The following is a 23,357-nucleotide window of genomic DNA, read 5'->3' on the forward strand; positions in this document are numbered from 1 at the left end:
TGATCAGAGTGCCGGGGAACAGAACAGCTTTCATTTCAATAGCTGTGTGTTCCCCACCGCACGCCGTCATATACAGCCCCTGCTTTTTGTCCGGTGCACTTCAATAGACAGATCACCCATCCAATCCTGGGACAGGTGATCTGTCTATCAAAGTTCCCTGGACAACAAGGAGGGGAACACACAGCTATTGAAATGAAAGCTGTTACATTCCCTTCCCTGGCGCTCTGATCAACTGGGCGGCGGCTCTCCTCTCTCTTCCCCTGCACAGGTAGGCTGCACTGGTGGACACGAATAAAGTTGTTGTTGATATTTTTTTTATAACTTAATTCTGCATAAAACATTTAAGTGTAATTTCATGAGATAGTTTATGAGGGCGTGTTTAGGGGTGGAATTAGGGGCAGGGTAAGGGTTGGGCGGGGCAACTGGTGGCACGTAGCCCTTGAGGCCTGGCTAGTAGCTCAGGACTTGAAATTTTGAGCCCTGTACTAAGTTGTTCCTCAGGATTTTATATTTTGGAGTACGAAAACTTATAGCTCAGAGATGGACCTATGGAGAGCAACTGACAGTAGGGATGTGGGTAAAGGTAGTGAATGTGGACTTACTTTTACACCGGATGACGTAGGAGGCCAGGGGAGCTCCCAAGAAGTTCAGGAAGGTATGGTTTAGGGGGGTTGACTCACAGAATACATTGGAGGAAGGTGGGGCTCAGAGCAGAGATCACAATTAAGAGCAAGATCCAGCTGGCGAGGTCTCACCGGAGGGTGAGAGTAGGAGTACAATGCCCTGACGATAATAAGGATGGAGGGGATTTAGGGTGCTTTACACTAATGGATTCATTCTAAAATAAAAATAAAAAAATCCCATAAATTTGCAACTTCTGCATGCCTGTTTGAAGATGGATTTTAGACAGAAACCGCGTTTCAATGGGCCACAACTGTTTCTTTTAGATGTGGTTGCGGCGTGGCACTTTCATAAGGTGCAATGGCAGATGGGAATGCCAAACACAACACGCCCTATTTTGTGACGATGTGTATGGCGTCATCCTGCAGCTTTGAGAAGCATTAAAAATGCGTCTCAACCACATGGCTTTGCCGCACTGACATTGCCCATATGAAAGGTGCCTCAGTCCACAGAGTTTCACAAAGGAGAGCAAATCCAGACCAAACATGGAGGTTTAATCACAGCTTCCTATAACAGGAGACACAGAGGGGGGCAGAACATGAAATAACATACACACAGCACACATCAGGACCATGCTCCAGAGGCCAGACAGACAAGACACTGGCCTGAGAGAAGTGGCCTCTGGGAGGTAAGACAGGGGTTCATACTTGTTCAATTCCCTGTAACAGATTTCTACAGAACTACATGAAGGCATCTTCCATCGCCGTCCACTGAAGTGGAATGTGTTTCCAGGGTCCCACGTAAAATAGTCTTAAAAAGAATATCGGAGATAAAACCGTTAAAAAGCATTGAGAAGTTCAAGTTCGATATCAACCACAGTCCTTCAGTCACATTGTCCGATCCAAAAGGGACCAATCCCTTGTGTGACACCGGTCTAGCAGTTAAGCAGCACTTGAATGAGGTCACTTCCTGTGATGTCATATCCTGGTGGTGGCTTGCCCGTCTACAGTGGGGTACAGCGCCTCCAGCTGGCTGAGGATTGTGGAGACGTGCGGCCTGTCTACGTGATTCACCACCATCATGGAGGAAAGGAGAGACTCCAGTCCTTGGGAGTACCTGTAAGAAGGGAAAACCGTTTTTGTGACAAGTAATAAAATGGTGGAGTGTAATGATGCGGCAACTGTACTAGAACTGTCTGTAAAGGAAAAAATTATCACAAAGTAGCCTTAGGCCCCTTTCACACTTGTGTGACTTTTCCTGTGACTTTGGAATTCAGTGTCGCATGACAAGTCATAGTCCATGAGTCCCAATGATAACCATTCATATCTGTGCGACTTTAAAGTGGAGTTCCACCCACTTTTACAACTCTTCAGCATCCCTCACTAAACTGTGCACTGTAAACAAATTGGATATTTTTTTATTTTTTTTCTCAGCACTTACTGTATATCTGCTGTATTCACTTTTCACTTCCTCCTCCCTGGCCGTGGCCCATCGCATCATTTCCTGTTTGCAATGCCTTCTGGGAAGGGGAAGCAACTTCCTCTGATACTGCCTTTGCTATGGAAACTGACCTGAAACCTATTACACTGCTTGTGCTGCACTGAGCATGTGCGAGATCTGCAAGGATGAGATCCAGGAAGAAATACAGTCTGACTTCAGATGCCCACACTTAAGATGGCCACGGCCTGCTGTAAGTTTATAAAATAACAAACTATTGCTATAAACTAACAAAACAGACCTTAGTTTACAGACTAACTTTACTAGAATACATTAAGCTTGTGTATTATAGGGGTATTTTTATTTAAAAAGTATAATTTCGGTCGGAACACCACTTTAAGTTGCACCGACTTCAAAGTAGTCCCTGTACTATTTTGGTCCGACTTGCGAGTTGAGGTCGATAGACCTCAAGTTTACCTAGGCATTCCCTAAAATTGCGGCCGCAAAATCGTGGTAAAATTGCGCAACTTTCAAGTCGTGGCAGTGTGAAAGGGGCCTTAAAAATGGAATACAATGTTAGTTAAAGTGGTTGTAAAGGCAAATTTTTAATGTTTTTAAAAAAAAAATAACAAAACATGTCATATTTGCTTGCTCAATAGTTTTGCACAGAGCAGCCCTGATCCTCCTCTTCTCGGGGTCCCCCGCCAGCGCTCCTGACCCTTCCCCACTGCCAAATGCCCCCACAGCAAGCGGCTTGCTAAGGGGGCACTTGTGCGGGTTCACTCCCAAGCCGGTTCTGTATGTCCATAAGTCACACAGAGCGTGGCTTGGCAGGCATCATTCAGATATCTTTTTTTCAGCCAGGGATTCCCTGCAATGTAAAAGCCATCATAGCGGCTGTTTAGCCCCTCCCACCACCCTGCAGTGCTTCTCCCGGCTCGCCTGTGTGATCGGTGAAGAATGAAACCGCCGGCGGTGGCCTTTCTCCATGGAGCTGACCACAGACCAGATGTTCACCGGCCATCTCTATGACCCTCGGAGGCGACATCATGACGTCACTTCCGGTGCTGGCAGATTTAAACACTGCTGTTTTTTTGCTGGGAAGCTTGAGATCGTCTTATTTTTTTGATCTCAGACTTTCCAACATAGAGGAGAGATGTGGGGATTTATAGACCCCAGATCCCTCCGTAAAGAGGAACGGTCATTCCATATTCCTATTACAAGGGATGTTTACATTACATTTTTCCTTGTAATAGGAATAAAAGTGATCCAAAAAAAGATTTAAAAAAAATGTAAGTGCCCCTCCGTCTCCGCACTCAAGAGCGAACGCATATGTAAACGGCGTTCAAACCACACATGTGAGGTATCGATATGAACGTTAGAGCAAGAGCAATAGTTCTAGCAGAAGACCTCCTCTGTAACTATAAACTGGTTACCTGTAAAAAAAAAAAATGTTAAACCCAGCCTATGGAGATTTTTTTAAGTACTGAAGTTTGGCGCCATTCCATGAGTGTGTGCAATTTTAAAGTGTGGCATGGTCCGCAAACAAGGGGATTTTGCGGAGATGTCTGTGGGATGCGAGCAGAATACGATCGGCGGGCAGAATGTTCGGCGGCCAGGTCGCCTGCACAGCTAGGGAACCTCTAAAGCACCTGGAGTGCGAGCCTTGGCCGGATGGCCCTCCACCATCGAGGAGCAGTAGCTGTGGGGAAAAATGCCGGTGGCATGTAATGCAGCTGGGGGGGGGGGGGGGGGGGGAATAGCTGCATACCCCTCTGTAGGGGCAAAACTTCAGGCAGAGCCTTGGGGCTCAGATTGCTGCCCCTGCTCGCCCTCCCAAGGCCCCCTGGGCTAAATGGGATGCTGGTCAGGGAGGAAACACAAAACAACTGAGGCACACAGGTGAGACTAACAAATTATAATGGTGGACTAATGTGTTTCCTGTTGCAGGAAGGAGGAGCCCATCTCTCGGATGCTGTCCTGGAAGACGATTGGAGAAAACATATATAATGTTTGGGGGTTCTAAGTAAATTTCTAGCAAAAAAAACACCGATATACATACCATATATGAAAAAAATGTCAGAATTGGCCCGGTTAGCAAGTGGTTAATAATGCATAAAGAATGCTTATGCTACCCAGTGCTTTAGCAAACTAAATGTCATTCAGTTAGGGATTATTGTTACTGAATAAAAAAGAAAAAAAAAAATACAAAAACATAGCATGAAGCCTTGATCTCCCATACTCCCTCTCTTTGGAGATCAAGGCTCCCGAGAGAGGGGGTATGGGAGATCAAGGCTCCCGAGAGAGGGGGTATGGGAGATCAAGGCTCCCGAGAGAGGGGGTATGGGAGATCAAGGCTCCCGAGAGAGGGGGTATGGGAGATCAAGGCTCCCGAGAGAGGGGGTATGGGAGATCAAGGCTCCCGAGAGAGGGGGTATGGGAGATCAAGGCTCCCGAGAGAGGGGGTATGGGAGATCAAGGCTCCCGAGAGAGGGGGTATGGGAGATCAAGGCTCCCGAGACAGGGAGTATGGGAGATCAAGGCTCCCTACTCCCTGTCTCGGGAGCCTTCATCTCCATACTCCCTCTAGTGGCTGGCTAGGAGCACACACAGAGGACATCCTGTTCTCATCTTGCCAGCCAGGCAGTAGGAGGACAAGTGTATAAAGCCGTGGGTCAAAAATCGTCTCTTTGTAAATCATTGGTTTTCTGATTGAAATTTTTGACTATACTACCAAATTTCTGGACCAGGGTGGTGCTGTTGACATATCATATCTTGTCAAAACAGGCTGTTATGGGGGGAAGAAATATATTTCCAGCACTGTAAATGGTGATATTACCTGTTATTTTCAGGGATTGTGATGTTGTTTTGAACAGCCAAGGCCACACTGTCTCCTTTTTGGAAAATCATGTCGTACGGCCCCTCTCCAAACATCATAGAATACAGTACACAACCGAGAGACTGAGGAGTAAAAGCAACAAATGTGATAGTTACAATGCATCAAACACTCAAAATAAGATTATTTCTAAACGTTAACATATATTCCAACATAATAAAAATAAAAAAACACATTGCATTCTATGAAGAATAAATTAGGGGGTGTCCATACATTTAAAGTGGAACTATAAGCTACATCACAAATTTTTTGAGCCCCCATAACATATTACCTGTCGATCTGTTATTTTTGCACTTCCCATATTGGCCAAGCTGCCCAGCAAATTGGCAGGCACAGGGTTTGAAAAAAAAAAAAAAAAAGAAAGCAAGTGAGAGAGAAGATCACATTGGCCAGGGTAAAAAAAAAAAAAAACACTGTTGCTGTAACTGATTCTGTATGACCGTATAGGACTACGCAGTCTACAGGGTGACAACGCTGTTTGTTCTGCAGGTAAATAAACACAACAGCACTGTCACCATGTGGACAGGGTCCCTATTATTGAAGCAGAAAAATATTAGACCTACTGACAGGATGTGCAGGTAATAAAACTGGGGGAGTCAATGTTCAGGCATTTTTTGAATGCCTGTGATCAAGCTGTCACCAGAAGACATCAAGAATTACACAAAAAATGCACAGAGTGGCTCTATGTCTCGTGATTGCTCTGAACCAATCACAGGGATCACACATGTAAACAAAAAATGTAAAAACACAAACCTCCCCTTTGGCCAATCACTTCTCCTTTGTAACACTGCTTCCACTGACCAACAAAGAAAGGGGGGGAGCACACTAACCACAAAGACAGCACAATGACCAGCAAGAGGACAAACAAGAGGCATGATGACCATATAGGGGCCACACTGACCACCTATGTTATAAGAAAAAACCCACACACTGACCAACGGTTATGGTTTGTTGTCTACATTAGTTGATTCTGTATGATTTAAGTCAGTTTCATTTAAAAAAAAAATATGTAATGTGTATCTGAAGGCAAGACTTCTATCTATAGAGAGGAGACAGAAGAGAGAATAAGAGAGAAGGGGAAAGGGAGAAGAGGAAAGGGAGAAGAGAAAGGAGAAGAGAAAGAAGAGAAGGGAGAAGAGAAAGAAGAGAAGGGAGAAGAGAAAGAGAGAAGAAGAGAAAAGAAGAGAAGAAAGAAGAGAAGGAAAAAAAAAAAAAAGAGAAGAAGAGAGAACAGGGAAGAGAAGGGAGAAGGGAGAAGGAAGAAGAAGAGAAGAAGATAGGGGAGAAGGGAGAAGAAGAAGAGAAGGGAGAAGAAGAAGAGAAGGGAGAAGAAGAAGAGAAGGGAGAAGGGAGAAGGGAGAAGAAGAAGAGAAGGGAGAAGAAGAGAAGAAGAGAAGGGAGAAGGGAGAAGAAGAGAAGGGAGAAGGGAGAAGAAGAGAAGGGAGAAGGGAGAAGAAGAGAAGGGAGAAGGGAGAAGAAGAGAAGGGAGAAGGGAGAAGAAGAGAAGGGAGAAGGGAGAAGAACTGAAGGGAGAAGAACTGAAGGGAGAAGGGAGAAGGGAGAAAAGAGAAGGGAGAAAAGAGAAGGGAGAAAAGAGAAGGGAGAAAAGAGAAGGGAGAAAAGAGAAGGGAGAAAAGAGAAGGGAGAAAAGAGAAGGGAGAAAAGAGAAGGGAGAAAAGGGAGAAGAAGAGAAGGGAGAAGAAGAAAAGGGAGAAGTGTCAGGGCTGGCTCAGCCCTTCCTTCTCTGAGCTGGCCGCTCAGCTGTCGGCTAATTGCCAGCTCTAGTCTCTCTCCACAGTTAACCAGCTGTTGTGGATCTGCTCGTCAGTCCCGCCTACTTAAATATCTCCAGCTCACTTCATTCCTGCCTTCGCCTTGATCGCATCACAAGAAACCATCTCCTGCGTTCCTGTTTAAAGACTGGTTTTGCTGACATCCCTTCTGGCTCCTTATCCTGCTCGCTGTTCCTCTAATTGGATCCCTGACTTCTGGCCTGGCTGATTACCCGATCTGGTTACTGAACTCTGGATTGGCTGTTTACCGGATCTGGTTACTGGTCTTTGGCTATGCTTTGACTACGCTTACTCTATTTACCTTTTTATTTTTATTAATAAACAAGTGTGATTTTACTGTACTTCTGTCTCAGTCTGGTTCATGGTTTCTGACAAGAAGGGGAGAAGGGAGAAGAAGAAGAGAAATGTAGAAGGGAGAAGAAGAAGAAAAAGGGGGAAGAAGAGACGAGTTTATAAAAAAAAAATAGAAGAAAAGAGAAGAAGAGAAGGGAACAGAGAGAAGAGAGAGAAGAAGAGAAGGGAAGAGAGAGAAGAGAGAGAAGAAGAGAAAAAAAGAGAAAAGAAGAGAAAAGAAGAGAAAAAAAGAGAAAAGAAGAGAAAAGAAGAGAAAAGAAGAGAAAAGAAGAGAAAAGAAGAGAAAAAAAGAGAAAAGAAGAGAAAAGAAGAGAAAAGAAGAGAAAAGAAGAGAAAAGAAGAGAAAAGAAAAGAAAAGAAAAGAAGAGAAGAGAGAGAAGAGAAGAAGAGAAAAGAAGAGAAGAGAAAAGAAGAGAAGAGAAGAAGAGAAAAGGAGAGGAGAAGAGAAAAGAGAGAAGAAGAGAAAAAAAAGAGATGGGAGAAGAAAGAAGAGAAGAGGGAAAAGGAGAGAGAGAGGGAGGGAAAAAGGGAGGGAAAAGGAGAGAGAAAGGGAGAGAGAAGGAGAGGATGCACATTAACATAAAAAAAGAAAAAAACATTTACAAAATACCTGAACGTTCACTCTTGTGATATATGTATTAGAAGAAAATGTGATGAATCATACCCAGATATCTGTCCTCTCATCAATCACACAGTTACTTTCCACGTTGAAAAGTTCGGGGGCGCGGTAGGAGATGGTACATCGCTGTGCTGCCCAGTCCTACAAGAGAACACCCATAATGATACCAAGGCTGTAATCAACCCCTGCTATCTGCTGGGAACAGCAAAGCTCTGGAAATAAGATACAAATTCCATGCAATTCTCTGTTGTTGGAATCTGGTGTATATTTTAGTTTTGTATATCCAAAGTTCTCCATAGATGCCAGCAATACATTTATTTAATGGACACTTGGTATTAGAGGTGTATTTATAAAAAAAAAAAAAAAAGCAGAGCAAAAACTTGTACATTCATGTACATTCATTCTGTGTGAATGCCGGCAAAATTGAATGCTACAAGGCTACTTTCTCTCCAAGTCAGACATTCTTCAGTCAAAATAGTGTGAATCAGGAAAATAAAAAATTATGGCCACTAGATGGAGCTGACCATTACAGTAAATAAGTATTAATTTCCTATGATTATTAGCTCCACCTAGTGGCCTGTGTTTTCCACATTTTGCTTATAGCAGAGATAGGCAACATGTTGCCCTAAGGTGGTCAGTGCTGCAGATTCCACAACGCCATCCTGCAAGTCTAATTTGTTGCTTACAACAGTAACTAAAATGGCTATGGGGCAAAACCTACAAGCTCTTACAGTAAATGACTTTTATCTTAACTAGGTCTGGAAGTTAACCATTAACCGTACCTGCACCGACATTGCCTGCCTGGTCCCCGATACCTCAATACGTGCGTGATTCATAGAGCCAAGATCCATCAATAGGGGCCGATCATCACCCTCCAGCAGCACGTTAGTTGGCTTTAGGTCCCTTAAAAATAAGACAAGCATGACCGTGAAAAACAAAGGACTCCACAAAACATGATTTTAGTTATCGATATTATTTAAACATGCTATTAGTTAACGTTTCCTATGAATAGACAAATCTAAAAATTCATACTTCATTCTTTTTGCTTGCATGCCAGCAAGTAATGGCTGCTATGTACAGTACACACTGCCAGAGGGCAGAAAAGGTGACGCTTCTGCATTCCGACATTTCTCAGAATAAAGTTGGATCTGGCTGCTAGAAATGGCACTGCAGGTCCAGCTGAGGTGCAAAGAATGCCATTCTATGGGGTTTTAAAGGATTATTGCATATCTATATTTCTTTAAATGTATCCAGTTCTAGTTTTTGCTGTTTCTTTCCTTGTGTAGGTAATACTTTGTTTACATTCGGCCTGTCTGTGTCTGCACCACTGCTGCAACCAAGACGTACACTATATTGTCAAAAGTATTGGGTCACCTGCCTTTACACACACATGAACTTTAATGGCATCCCAGTCTTACTCCGTAGGGTTCATTCCCATAGACACACTCCTAAACCTTGTGGACGGCCTTCCCAGAAGAGTTGAAGCTGTTATAGCTGCAAAGGGTGGGCCAAGTCAATATTGAACCCTACAGACTAATGCCCCATACACACGGTCGGACTTTGTTCCGACAACAAAATCCTAGGATTTTTTCCGACGGATGTTGGCTCAAACTTGTCTTGCATACACACGGTCACACAAAGTTGTCAGAAAATCCGATCATTCTGAACGCGGTGACGTAAAACACGTACGTCGGGACTATTAATGGGGCAGTGGCCAATAGCTTTCATCTCTTTATTTATTCTGAGCATGCGTGGCACTTTGTGCGTCGGATTTGTGTACACACGATCGGAATTTCCGACAACGGATTTTGTTGTCGGAAAATTTTATATCCTGCTCTCCAACTTTGTGTGTCGGAAAATCCGATGGAAGATGTGTGATGGAGCCCACACACGGTCGGAATTTCCGACAACAAGGTCCTATCACACATTTTCCGTCGGAAAATCCGACCGTGTGTACGGGGCATAAGACTGGGATGTCATTAAAGTTCATGTGCGTGTAAAGGCAGGCGTCCCAATACTTTTGCCAATATAGTGTACCTGTCACACACCTGTTTGATTCAATATCTTCAGTGCCAGCAGTCATTAATGGTTTCTGGGCTGCAATACATATAATCACTGGCGATGACAAAAGACTCAAATCTGGCAGCACCGGTATAAAGTTAGCTGCTGTACAGAAAACACATGCTTCCAGGACTAAGAACTAGCAAGCATTTTTAGGGCCCTTTCACATGGACGTGTCCGTGTACGGGCTCCGCTTTGCTCAGCGGGGGATCGCTCCGTCGATCCCCGCTGAGCAGGCAGATGACAGGTCTATCTCTTCACACTGTGCAGGGACTGACCTGTCAGAGCGCCGCTCTCCTCTATGGGGAATCGGATGAAGACAGACTGTAGAGTCCGTTTTCATCCAATCCAACCTGCCAGACGGATGGAAAAATAGGGTTTCAATCTGTCACACTTTAGCGGATCGGATGTCAGTGGACCTAGACCTGTATGGAGCGTCCGTTCAGGTCCGCCCAAAAAAACTGACAGGCGGACCTAAACGGTCCCCCCGTGTGAAAGGGGCCTTAAGCTGCATAGTTGACTTCCAGAGGTTTGTGATCTTATGTGATTACATGAGTGCAGTGCAGCCATTAGTAGAAACAGGCATGCTGAGCAGACGCCTTTTATGTCCTCAGTCCTTGTCTGCAATTGCACTGCAAAAGCAAACAATGCAATGTTTACACTGACCTGGGACTGTTTTGAAAGTTTTTAAAAGGACAAGGTGAGAAAAAGCAGCGAGTACATGTTGATTGGTATTCCTGGAAACAAGCTAAAGTGGTTGTAAAGGTAGAGGGTTTATTACCCTAATGCATTCTATGCATTAACGTAAAAAGAAACTTCTGTGTTCAGCTACCTCTCCCCCCCACCCCAACCCTCGTATACTTACCGGAGCCCAATCTTGATCCAACTCTATGCCCAAGAGCAGCGTCACTTTCTCTCCTCAATGGACCTAGAAGCAGCAGTGGGAGCTATTGATTGGCTCTTGCTGCTGCCTATCACAGCCTGAGAGGAGAGAGCAGGGCCGAGCCACGCTGTGTGCATGTATGGACACACATAGCATTCTATGCATTAAGATAAAAAAAATAAAAAAAACCCTCTGTGTTCAGCTCCCTGTACTCCCGTATAATTACTGAAGCCCGATTTCGATCTAGCGCTGTGCCCGGGAGCAGCAGCTTATTCTTTCCCCTCAATGGACATAGAAGCAGCAGCAGGAGCCATTGGCTCCTGTAGCTGCCAATCACAGCCTGTGTGGAGAGAGCGGGGGGCAGGCCCAAGCCAAGCTGTGAGCGTCTATAGACACACACAGCATGGTTCAGGATCGAGCCCGTATTTTTGGATCTACTAAACAAGCTAAAGTGGTTGCACAGGTAGAGGGTTTATTACTCTAATGCAGTCTATCCATTAAGATAAAAAAAAAACATGTGTTCAGCTCCCCCCCCTCCCCAGTCCCCCTTATATTTACAAAAGCCTGATCTCAAATCCAACGCTATGCCTGAGAGCAGCAGCTCTCTCTCCTCAATGGACAGAGGCAGCAGCAGGAGCCATTGGCTCCTGCTGCTGCCAATCACAGCCTGGGAGAACCAAGGGCCCATATTCCTGGATCTATTAAACAAGCTAAAGTGGTTACAAAAGGTAGAGGGTTTATTAACTGAATGCATTAATATAAAAAAACCCTCTGTGGTAAGCTTCATCCCCAGCCCCCCTTATACTTAAGAGCACGATCTCGATCCAGTGCTGTGTCCGGCAGCAGTGGCTCTCTCTCCTCAAAAGCCATTGGCTCCCGCTGCTGCCAATCACACCCTGTGAGGAGACAGCAGGGGGCAGGGCCGAGCCGCACTGTGTGTGTGTGTCCATGGCTCAGGATCGAGCCCACATGAGTACCTCCATAGCAAGTGGCTTGCTATAAGGGTATTTCTCAAAAGGGGAGGAGCCAGTGGGTGGGGGACCCAAGAAGTGGAGGATCGAGGCTGCTTTGTGCAAAACCACAGAGCAGGTAAGTATAAGGTGTCTGTTATTTGAAAACAAAATAAAAAATCCCCTTTACAATCATTTAATGCGTTTTAAAATCAGGGATTTTTTTCCTCAAACAATAGGTGCTGGAACTCAACCACGGCCCCCCAAAACCCCTCCACCCACACACACCCTCCAAATCACATCAAATAGTGGGTGTGGTCAGTCAAATTTCACAAACAGTAGGAGGGTCTTAAAGGGGCATTAAATACCAGGATTGCATTACACACAGAGTGCAGAGCTGTCACTTGTAAACACAGAAACCGGATTTCTGTGTTTACAAGTGATTGTGGTGAGCAGCCCCCCCCCCAGAGTCTGAGCCAGAGGTGGTGGAACTGAGTTCCACCAAGTTCCCCCTGAAAAAAAAGCCCTGTTTAAAATACAGTTATCCTTTAATGTGGACAGCTCCACAAAAATGACAGACTACTTACCTGATTCTGCACACCCATTTTCATTTCAGAAACAAGCTCTACATACCAAGCCTCCATAGGGTAGAGCACGGAGTAACAATACAGACAATATCTTAGTTTACTGCTAAGATTATATAATAACTAATATATAGAGCAGGGATCTCAAACTAGCGGCCCTCCAGCTGCCGCGGAACTACAAGTCCCATCATGCCTCTGCCTGTGGAGAGTCATGCTTGTAATTGTCAGCCTTGCAATGCCTCATGGGACTTGTAGTTCTGCAGCAGCTGGGGGGCCGCCAGATTTAGGCCCCTGATATAGATTGAACTGCCATTTTCCCCCCCAAGTATGTTCAGAAACCTCAGTACATAATCTCCACAATGATTTGTAGCTACACCCCAAGCCTCATACCTGTGAGCATAATTCTGATCATGAATGGCTTTGAGTCCCAGACATATCCCATGTAAAATGTGCAATATCTTCTCTTCCGGTAGGAATTCGCACTTATCCCGCAATGCTTCAACTTTATTCCATAGGGTTCCCCTCTGAAAATACAGCACAAGAACAACGCAGTCTTTACTGAAAAGTTAGACAATTCTCATCCACAGCTCAACAATACACATCACCATGCAGGAGACTCATTTCCACTGGTAAACAGTTCAATTAATAGCCAATAAGAATTGGTTCTTTTAAAAGTAAAACTGTAGGAAAATTTTAAAAGAATATGTTAAAATATTTTTACGGTGACATTATGGGGTTGATTTACTAAAGGCAAATAGACTGTGCACTCTGCAAGTGCAGTTGCTGCAGAGCTTAGTAAATGAGGTAAAAGGTTCACTTTGTAAAGGAATACCCAATCACGTGCAAGGAAAAAAAAAAAAAAAAGCAAGCATTTTTGCTTCCCAGCGATTGGATGATGAAAGTCAGCAGAGCTTTCCCTAGCCATAAACTGCACTGATGTCGGCCTTTAGGACTTTTAACACTATCCAGGTACCATCTTGCCAGACTCACTGAGTCACACGTGACCCATTTGGATTTATATTACTCTTTGGTATCACTATTGTATCTTTCAAAGTGAACACATTAGACACCTGTTTGAGCCTACCCTGTTTCCCCGAAAATAAGACCTAGCGTGATTGTCGGTGATGGCTGCAATATAAGCCCTACCCCCAAATAAGCCCTACCCTGTTTCCCCGAAAATAAGCCCTACCCTGAAAACAAGACCTAAAAGGACTTTAACCAGGGCTTATTGGGGGGGGGGGGGGGGGGGTAGGGCTTATATTGCAGCCATCACTGACAATCACGCTAGGTCTTATTTTCGGGGAAACAGGGTAGGTTCACAATATGAAAATCGCAAATGAATTGCACATGAACCACACCGCATTCCTGTACAATTCACATGCGATTCAGCGAGGTGCGATTTGAGCCCATTCGTTTTGAATGATGCGGTGGAATATGAGCCAAAGTCGCACATGCAGCAGGTTTCAGAACGCACTGTGACCGGATAGCATGGTTGGTTTGCACGGTGCAGGCAAGAGCACTGCATTTGCAAACTGAGTTTGAGGTGTCGTTAAAGCGGAGTCCCACGGTTTTGTACGTTTATTAAAAAGTCTGCAGCTACAAAATGCATAGCTACTGACTTTTAATCAACAGACACTCACTTGTCCCGTGGTCCAGCGATGCGGCCGCCCGAAGCCTCGCTCCTCTCCACGGCACCGCCATTACTACTATGGGCAACTGGCTGCGACAGCTTGCTTGCGGGCGCGCACTGCGCATGCTTGAGTTGCGCTGCGCTCTCCTAGTGGCCAGGCAATCTCCTGGGACCTGCGACGTGTCCCAGAAGATTGTAGAGAGGGAGGAGCCACCGAGGGGGGGAGAGGAGCGAGGCTTCGAGGAGCGAGGCTTCGGGCGGCCACATCGCTGGACCGGGGGACAGGTGAGTGTCTGTTGACTGAAAGTCAGTAGCTATACTTTTTGTAGCTGCTGAATTTTTAATAAAACGTACAAAACTCTACCCCGAAAATAAGCCCTAGTTTAAAGAGGTTGTAAAATCCTAAAATGCACTGTATTACAGTAGTAGAAAATGTAAACCGTGTTTCTGTAATTTATATGTGATAAATACCTTCGTTACATCGCCGCACGGCACTCAGCTGATCCTCCGCTGCTCTCCTCTTCTCCCAGCTGTCAGCGGGGGGGATCTCGGCCCTCCCTCTGCAGTGCTCGGAGCGGGGAAGACTGATCAGGCGGGTCACAGAAGCGCCGTGTGGCGCTCAGTCATTCCCCCGCTGACAGCTGGCAGAAGAGGAGACCAGCGGCAGATCGACTGAGCGCCACTCGCCGCTTCTGTGACCCGTCTGATCAGTCCCCCCCCCCCCCCCCCCTCTGCAGTGCTCGGAGCGGGGAAGATCGATCAGGCGGTGCGGCGCTATAAGAAGGTATTTATCACAAATAGATTACAGAAACATCCACAGTTTACATGATATAATACTGTAATACAGTGCATCTTACACCCACTTTTACTCAGTTCCACTGGCCACTGGGGATTCCTGACAGGCAGGGAGGGAGAGGGGGAGAGAAGGCAGCACATGACAAGCCCTACCCTGAAAATAAGCCCTACTGGGTATTTTGTTGCCAAAGTTAATATAAGACCCGGGCTTATTTTCACAGTAGTACCGGGTTGGACCCCCTTTTGCCTTCATTCTTCGTGGCATAGATACAACAAGGTGTTGGAAACATTCCTCAGAGATTTTGCTCCATAGTGACATGATAACATCACATGGTTGCTGCAGATTTGTCGGCTGCAAATCCATGATGTGAATCTCCCGTTCCAACACATCCCAAAGGTTCTCTATTGGATGGGATGTGGTGAGTGTGGAGGCCATTGGAGTACAGGGACCTCATTGTCCAGTGGTGAGATGATTGGAGCTTTGTGACATGGAGCATTATCCTGCTGGAAGGAGCCATCAGAAGATGGGGACACTGTAGTCATAAAGGGATGGACATGGTCAGCACCAATACTCAGGTAGGCCGTGGGGTTTAAATGATGATCAATTGGTACCAAGGGGCCCAAAGTGTGCCAAGAAAATATCCCCCCCACCATTACACCCCCACCACCAGCCTGAACCGGTGATACAAGGCAGGATGGATCCATGCTTTCATGTTGTTTACACCAAATTCTGACCCGACCATCTGAATGTTGCAGCTGAAACTGAGACTCATCAGACCAGGCAACGTTTTTCCAATCTTCTATTGTACAATTTTGGTGATCTGTGCAAATTGTAGCCTCAGTTTCCTGTTCTTAGCTGACAGGAGTGGCACTCGGTGTGGTCGTCTGCTGCTGTAGCCCATCTGCTTCAAGGTTTGATGTGTTGTGCGTTCAGAGATGGTATTCTGCATACCTTGGATGCAACGAGCGGTTATTTGAGTTACTGTTGTCTTTATATCATCTGGACCGGTCTGCCCATTACCCTCTGACATAAACAAGACATTTTTAATGCCAACTGTCAACTGCCGCTCACTGGATATTTTCTCTTTTTTGGACCATTCTCTGTAAACCCCGAGAGATGGTTGCGTGTGAAAACACCAGTAGAACATTAGTTTTTAAAATACTCACACCAGCCCATCTGGCACCAACAGCCATGCCACGTTCAAAGTCACTTAAATCCCCTTTCTGCCCCATTCTGATGCTCGGTTAAAACTTTAGCAAGTCGTCTTCACCACATCCAGATGCCTAAAAGCATTGACTTTCTGCCATGTGATTGGCTGATTAGCAATTTGTGTTACCAAGTAATTGAACAGGTGTACCTAATAAAGCGTCCGGTGAGTGTATATCGTACATTTATATCAGTCCCTGCTCTCAAGGAGCTGACAATCTATGGTCCCTAACTCACATTCCTATACTAGGGACAATTTAGACAGAAGCCAATTAACCTACCAGCATGTCTTTGGAGTGTGGGAGGAAATCGGAGTCCCCGGAGGAAACCCACGCAGGCACAGGGAGAACATGCAAACTCCAGCCACGTAGTGCCGTCGTTGAGATTTCGAACCGAAGAGCCCATGGTAGCGAAATTACCTTAACATAAGGAAGCAGCAGCCAGGCTTCCCACTTAGGCCCCTTCTCGATCATGCAGTGCCCCACCAGACGCAGGATGTTTGGGTGGTTGAACATTCGGTGCATCTCCACCTCATGAAGAGCCTCCTTACGATCCTCCCGGTCGTGGCATAGTATGCGTTTTAGGGCATAAAAGTGCCCGTCATGGACCCCTTCAACCAGATCTACATAACTGAAACCTCTGTTAGGAAAGAAAATCCAGATTAACACCCAATTCAACATTCCACATGTCTTAATGCAAAAGGTGTGCAAAGTCTTAGGCCCGGCTCACACATACCACGGCTCACACATACCACGGCTCACAGCGGGGGGTCCCGTGCGTCTCTGTTCACTGATTCAGGTGCCAATCAGACCTGAATTTTCACCTGAATTTGAATTTGAAACCTGAAATCGGAACCAAAAGACGCACGGGACCCTTTCCAAATGCAGACCGCGGCCGCCCCGGAGGTGTGTAGACCAGCTCCATTGAGATCCGGTCACACTCTTCTGTCATGCGAATTGGATGCAGGAAACCACATTAAATTTGCGTAAGTGTGAACCCAGCCTTACAGTTTCCTTTCCTCAACCCTTTACCACTGGCTGCACACGGTACTGCCACATACAATACATTACCAAAAGTATTGGGACGCCTGCCTTTACATGCAAATGAATTTTAAAGAGGTTATAAACCGCTGGATGTTTTTTTTTTTTTTTCAATACTCTGCAAGGTAATGTCATAATGTGCTAGTATGCACTGCATACTAGCACATTATGTTAAACTTACCTTAAAACAAAGCTTTTCAGCGCTGAGATTTCAGAGCTGCAGGCGCTCCCATCTTCACCCATCTTGCTTCCATGTTCGTGGACTCCGGTTCCGTGACTGGTCAGAGCCACGATGAGGTCACTCCCGCCCATGCATGCGGGAGCCGCCGTTTACAGCACAAGGCTCTGACGGAACGGCACTCGTGGCCGTTCCTTCAGAAGGCATTTGCCAGTGATGTCACTGGCTGCAGGTTTAGGAGAAATTTACACTACCTATAGGTACAATTTAGAAACTGAAGTTCACTTCCACTTTAATGCCATCCCAGTCTTAGTCCAGAGGGTTCAATATTGAGTTGGCCCACCCTTTGCACCTATAACAGCTTCAACTCTTCTGGGAAGGCCGTCCACAAGGTTTAGGAGTGTGTCTATGGGAATGTTTGACCATTCTTCCAGAAGAGCATTTGTGAGGTCAGGCACTGATGTTGGATGAGAAGGCCTGGCTTGCAGGCTCCGCTCTAATTCATCACAAAAGTGTTCTATTGGGTTGAGCTCAGGACTCTGTGCAGGCCAGTTAAGTTCCTCCACCCCAACCTCGCTCATCCATGTCTTTAAGGACCTTGCTTTGTGCACTGGTCCAAATCATTTGGTGGAGGGGGGATTATAGTGTGGGGGTTGTTTTTCAGGGGTTGGGCTTGGCCCCTTAGTTCCAGTGAAGGGAACTCTTAAGGCGTCAGCATACCAAGATATTTTGGACAATTTCATGATCCCAACTTTGTGGGAACAGTTTGGGGATGGCCCCTTCCTGTTCTAACATGACTGCGCACCAGTGCACAAAGCAAGGTCCATAAAGACATGGATGAGCGAGTTTGGGGTAGAGGAACTTGACTGACCTGCACAGAGTCCTGACCTCAACCCGATAGAACACCTTTGGGATGAATTAGATCGGAGACTGTGAGCCAGGCCTTCTCGTCCAACATCAGTGCCTGACCTCACAAATGCTGTTCTGGAAGTATGATCAAACATTCCCATAGACACACTCCAAAACCTTGTGAACGGCCTTCCCAGAAGAGTTGAAGCTGTTATAGCTGCAAAGGGTGGACAACTCAATATTGAACCCTACGGACTAAGACTGGGGTGCCATTAAAGTTCATGTGCGTGTAAAGGCAGACAACCAATTACAATGCTCACATGGTCTGGAAACCCAGGAAACTCCTCCAGCATTAAGATCTCTTTAAAGAGCCAGCTCCAGCTGGTAATAAGGGAGCAAAAAAAAAGAAAAAAAAAAAAAAAGAAAAAGCCTGCCTCCTGCTAGCATGCTGCAGATAAGGACCCTTGCTCTCTGTGGGAAATCAATGGTCTCTTTGCAGAGGTCTGACATACCGCTACTCATTAGAAGTTGGACCTTTGCAGAGAGACCACTGCTTGCAAACAGTCCTTTTCTACAGCATGCTAGCAGGGGACAGGCTTTTCTACTCAGACTGTGGCTGCTTTAGAAAGAAATTTAACTGGAAGACGCAGGGGAACATGTGACTCATGCCCCTTTTTCCTGTCGCAACAAAGCTGGTGATTGGTCAGTCAGGTACCCAGCATTGTCAGATAGGAAAGAGGAGAAAGAGGGAACCCTCAACCACAGCTTACATTGTGCTTGTTCTCTTTGTTCCTGGTGGCTGAATGGAGCAGCAGGGAAGTGAAGAGCTTGTAAATCTAACACGCTGCTAAGTGCACCAATTAAATTGGTTCTAAATGCAGAAGGTTTTTTTTTACCTTAAAGCATTTTATGCATTAAAGTAAAAAAACCTCCTGAGTGCAGCTCCCCCCTTATACTTACCCGAGCCCAAACTCGATCCAGCGATGTGCATGAGAGCAGCAGCTCTCCCGGGTCCCTCATTCCCCATTTGCTCAGACAGCAGCAGGAGCCATTGACTCCTGCTGCTGTCAATCACAGCCAGTGGATGTGTCCCTCCCGCTAGACCCCTTGAATTGTCTGTTGGGTCTTCCTTTTTCAGGCCTAACCAAAAGGGGCAATCGACTGGTCTCCTACATTTTGTTAGCAGCCAAAAGGCCTATCCCATTGTGTTGGCTATCCGCTGCACCTCCCCCGTGGTCCAAGATTCCTCCAATCCGGTGGCTGAAATTCGGAGGATGGAGTTTTTGACAGCCTCAGTGTATGATTCTATCCCCCAGTTTGATGAAGTTTGGGAACCTTGGGATAGATGGGAATATGGGACCCCTATGCCAACTGCCACATCTTGATTTTTAGTGACATTACATCAATTTTTGTCCCTATCCCCCCCCCCACTCCCCCACTCCTACATAAACTACTTGGTGCCTTTTTAGAATTTATTCTTCTACCACCTACCATATACGCTCCACAGCGCCCTTTGTCTTTGTATCTTTTTGAATGCTCTCTGGTTTTATGTTCTATTATTTACCTATGAGCTGTTTACTTTATAGTTTCTTGATAAGATATGCAGATCACCCCTGTGCTCTGTACTGTTTGGACATTGTTCATCTGTACCATTATTATTGCAATGTACATTAGGTAACAATTTCATGTATGCTTTTTTATAACCCAATAAAAATACAATTTAAAAAAAAAAAATCACAGCCAGTGAGACAAAAGAGGAGAAAGCGGGGGATGGGGCCGGACCACGTTCTGTGTGTGTGAATGGATAGTGTCCATTCACAGGAGCATGGCTCGAGTGCCCCCATAGGAAGAGACTTGCTATTGGGAGCACTCAGCAAGGGGGGGGGGGGGGGCCGGGACTGCCGACAGGGGAACCCAAAAAGAAGAGGATCGGGGATGCTCTGTGCAAAACTATTGATCAGAGAGCAGATAAGTATAACATGTTTCTTTTTTTTTTTTTCTAATACCTTGAGAATCACTGTAAGTAAACTATTTCTTTGGGCTACATGAAAAATAAAAAAAATACAGCCTTGCCTTAAATATGTTTCTTGGTTAAATTAGCTGCTTTTTGCGAATGTATATATTTTGTCGCAGCAGCCCATCACTAGGTCATGCTTTTTTTTTTTTTTTTTTTTTTTTTTTTTTAACAGGGTTTGTGTTTCTACCTTTTTGTTTTCTGCAAAGAGAAAATACAGGATTGTTACTCACCCCTCCCCCAGCTTCTCTACAAACAGGTAACGCTTGTTTTCAATGGTTATGACCCCCCGAGAACAGATACAGAGAGAGGCACCCATTGCTGCCCGCACATTCTTCGCTCACTAAAAAGGAAAAAATAAAAGATTAGATGTGGAGCAACTCGAAATCACTTTGGAAAAAAAGAAATAATCATGTACAATTTCTAGTGGTGCACCGAAATGAAAATTCTGGACCGAAACCAAAAATTCAGGCTGCGCTTGGCCGAAACCGAAATAAAACAGTTTATTATATTTGACTTTAATTAATGTCATATTAATTTAAAACACTATGAAATTATTTTCGGACATTATTATTATTATAGCACCTTTTTTTTCTCTATCGGCAAAACAACACAGATAACCCTATATTCAGCCAATCATTTTCGGGCAGCCGATATATCAGCGCATCCCTAAAAAAATTATTTTGTTTTATGACACTATGGAGTTGATTGACTAAAACTGGAGAGTACAAAATATGGTGCAGCTTTGCATGGTGGCCAATCAGCTTCTAGATTCAGCTTGTTCAATTAAGCTTTGACAAAAAAAAAAAAAAAAAACTGGAAACTGATTGGTTTCTATGCAGAGCTGCACCAGATTTTGCACTCTCCAGTTTTAGTAATTTCCCCCCCTAACTGTGGAGTTAAAGCGCATTTGAAGCCAAAAACATTTTATTTTTAGATTTGGATAGAGTGAAGAGGGATTAAAACATCTGTCACTTTTTTAATTGCGATCTGTGCTCCCCTGTTGGATAGATTCACCCTGTTTGTCTTGTTGACCACTGTCACATGGACCCAAAAGTGATGGAACATTCACAAGTTGTCACCAGAACAGGAATAGAAGGGAAATCTTTGAAACGAGGAAACTGGTTCTGGTGACAACTGTCCAAGAAGGGATTCTCTATTACTCTGGAGAGATATCTTCTCACTTCCTGTTCTATCTACAGGACAGGAAGTAAAGGGAAATTTTCCAAATTGAACATAGAATACTATGAGAGCGACCTCCCGCAGCCTGTACATAGCACTCTGCTGATCACATACTATGACAGCGCCCCCCTGCATGTAATCTGTACATAGCGCTCTGCTGATCACATACTATGACAGTGCCCCCCTGCATGTAATCTGTACATAGCGCTCTGCTGATCACATACTATGACAGTGCCCCCCTGCATTCAATTTGTACATAGCACTCTGCTGATCACATACTATGACAGTGCCCCCCTGCATGCAATCTGTACATAGCACTCTGCTGATCACATACTATGACAGTGCCCCCCTGCATGTAATCTGTACATAGCACTCTGCTGATCACATACTATGAGAGCGCCCCCCTCTGTAATCTGTACATAGCACTCTGCTGATCACATACTATGAGAGCTCCCCCTGCATGTAATCTGTACATAGCACTCTGCTGATCACATACTATGAGAGCGCCCCCCTCTGTAATCTGTACATAGCGCTCTGCTGATCACATACTATGACAGTCCCCCCCTGCATGTAATCTGTACATAGCACTCTGCTGATCACATACTATGAGAGCTCCCCCTGCATGTAATCTGTACATAGCACTCTGCTGATCACATACTATGAGAGCGCCCCCCTCTGCAATCTGTACATAGCGCTCTGCTGATCACATACTATGAGAGCGCCCCCCTCTGTAATCTGTACATAGCTCTCTGCTGATCACATACTATGAGAGCGCCCCCCTCTGTAATCTGTACATAGCGCTCTGCTGATCACATACTATGAGAGCGCCCCCCTCTGTAATCTGTACATAGCTCTCTGCTGATCACATACTATGAGAGTGCCCCCCTCTGTAATCTGTACATAGCACTCTGCTGATCACATACTATGAGAGCGCCCCCCTCTGTAATCTGTACATAGCGCTCTGCTGATCACATACTATGACAGTGCCCCCCTGCATGTAATCTGTACATAGCACTCTGCTGATCACATACTATGAGAGCGCCCCCCTCTGTAATCTGTACATAGCACTCTGCTGATCACATACTATGAGAGCGCCCCCCTCTGTAATCTGTACATAGCGCTCTGCTGATCACATACTATGACAGTGCCCCCCTGCATGTAATCTGTACATAGCACTCTGCTGATCACATACTATGAGAGCTCCCCCTGCATGTAATCTGTACATAGCACTCTGCTGATCACATACTATGAGAGCGCCCCCCCTCTGTAATCTGTACATAGCACTCTGCTGATCACATACTATGAGAGCGCCCCCCTGCGCAATCTGTACATAGCACTCTGCTGATCACATACTATGAGAGCGCCCCCCTCTGCAATCTGTACATAGCGCTCTGCTGATCACATACTATGAGAGCGCCCCCCTCTGTAATCTGTACATAGCACTCTGCTGATCACATACTATGAGAGCGCCCCCCTCTGTAATCTGTACATAGCACTCTGCTGATCACATACTATGAGAGCGCCCCCCTCTGTAATCTGTACATAGCACTCTGCTGATCACATACTATGAGAGCGCCCCCCTCTGTAATCTGTACATAGCACTCTGCTGATCACATACTATGAGAGCGCCCCCCTCTGTAATCTGTACATAGCACTCTGCTGATCACATACTATGAGAGCGCCCCCTGCATGTAATCTGTACATAGCGCTCTGCTGATCACATACTATGAGAGCGCCCCCCTCTGTAATCTGTACATAGCACTCTGCTGATCACATACTATGAGAGCGCCCCCCTCTGTAATCTGTACATAGCGCTCTGCTGATCACATACTATGAGAGCGCCCCCTTCTGTAATCTGTACATAGCGCTCTGCTGATCACATATTATGAGAGCGCCCCCCTCTGTAATCTGTACATAGCACTCTGCTGATCACATACTATGAATCTTCCCTCCCCTCCCTGCAATGCAGAAAACCTGATTATTAATAACACTACAACATCCTATATAGGGACTTCCCAGGATAGCAATGTGTCTGACATCACCAGGTACAATGAATGGAGACACACAATGAACCCTACAAGCAGCAATGCCAATACACTACGGACAGGTAGAAGCTAAATGCAGACTCCATACCGGCTCCTCCGGGTGATGCCAGCACAGCAGCTCCCAGCCTAACCCGGAACCATCACAGCACAGATCAATCAGCTGGCCGCGCGTTCTATTGACGTCACGAGTAAGCGCCGCTCCGAAGTACATGTGACCCG

General features: G+C 45.5%; 1 protein-coding gene across 2 annotated transcripts; it reads right to left on the reverse strand.

The window, feature by feature from the left end:
• Positions 1–1,154: 1,154 nt before the first annotated feature.
• STK16 (serine/threonine kinase 16) lies at positions 1,155–23,357 on the reverse strand. 2 transcript variants are annotated; one of them, XM_073634336.1, is made up of 8 exons: positions 23,227–23,357; positions 20,145–20,254; positions 16,250–16,469; positions 12,589–12,722; positions 8,503–8,623; positions 7,766–7,861; positions 4,898–5,019; positions 1,155–1,737 (listed from the first exon to the last, which is right to left on the reverse strand). In XM_073634336.1, the coding sequence occupies exons 2-8, from the start codon at positions 20,228–20,230 to the stop codon at positions 1,599–1,601; spliced, it is 918 nt and encodes a 305-aa protein (XP_073490437.1). In that variant the 5' UTR covers positions 20,231–20,254; positions 23,227–23,357; the 3' UTR covers positions 1,155–1,598. The 2 variants fall into 2 exon arrangements, with proteins under 2 accessions (XP_073490437.1, XP_073490438.1); XM_073634337.1 differs by lacking the exons at positions 1,155–1,737; positions 4,898–5,019 and adding an exon at positions 5,173–5,265.

This window comes from Aquarana catesbeiana, linkage group LG06 (genome assembly GCF_042186555.1).
Source record: "Aquarana catesbeiana isolate 2022-GZ linkage group LG06, ASM4218655v1, whole genome shotgun sequence".
Lineage (NCBI taxonomy): Eukaryota > Metazoa > Chordata > Amphibia > Anura > Ranidae > Aquarana > Aquarana catesbeiana.

Bases quoted from the DNA above. Each gene is read 5' to 3' on its own strand.
- STK16 (XM_073634336.1), bottom strand. From the start codon at position 20,230: ATGGGTGCCTCTCTCTGTATCTGTTCTCGGGGGGTCATAACCATTGAA. The intron at 12,723-16,249 runs GTAATTTCGCTA...CTGTATTTTCAG, and splicing joins TGCTGCTTCCTTATGTTAAG to AGGGGAACCCTATGGAATAA. The intron at 8,624-12,588 runs GTATGAGGCTTG...CTTATTTTTAAG, and splicing joins GATCAGAATTATGCTCACAG to GGACCTAAAGCCAACTAACG.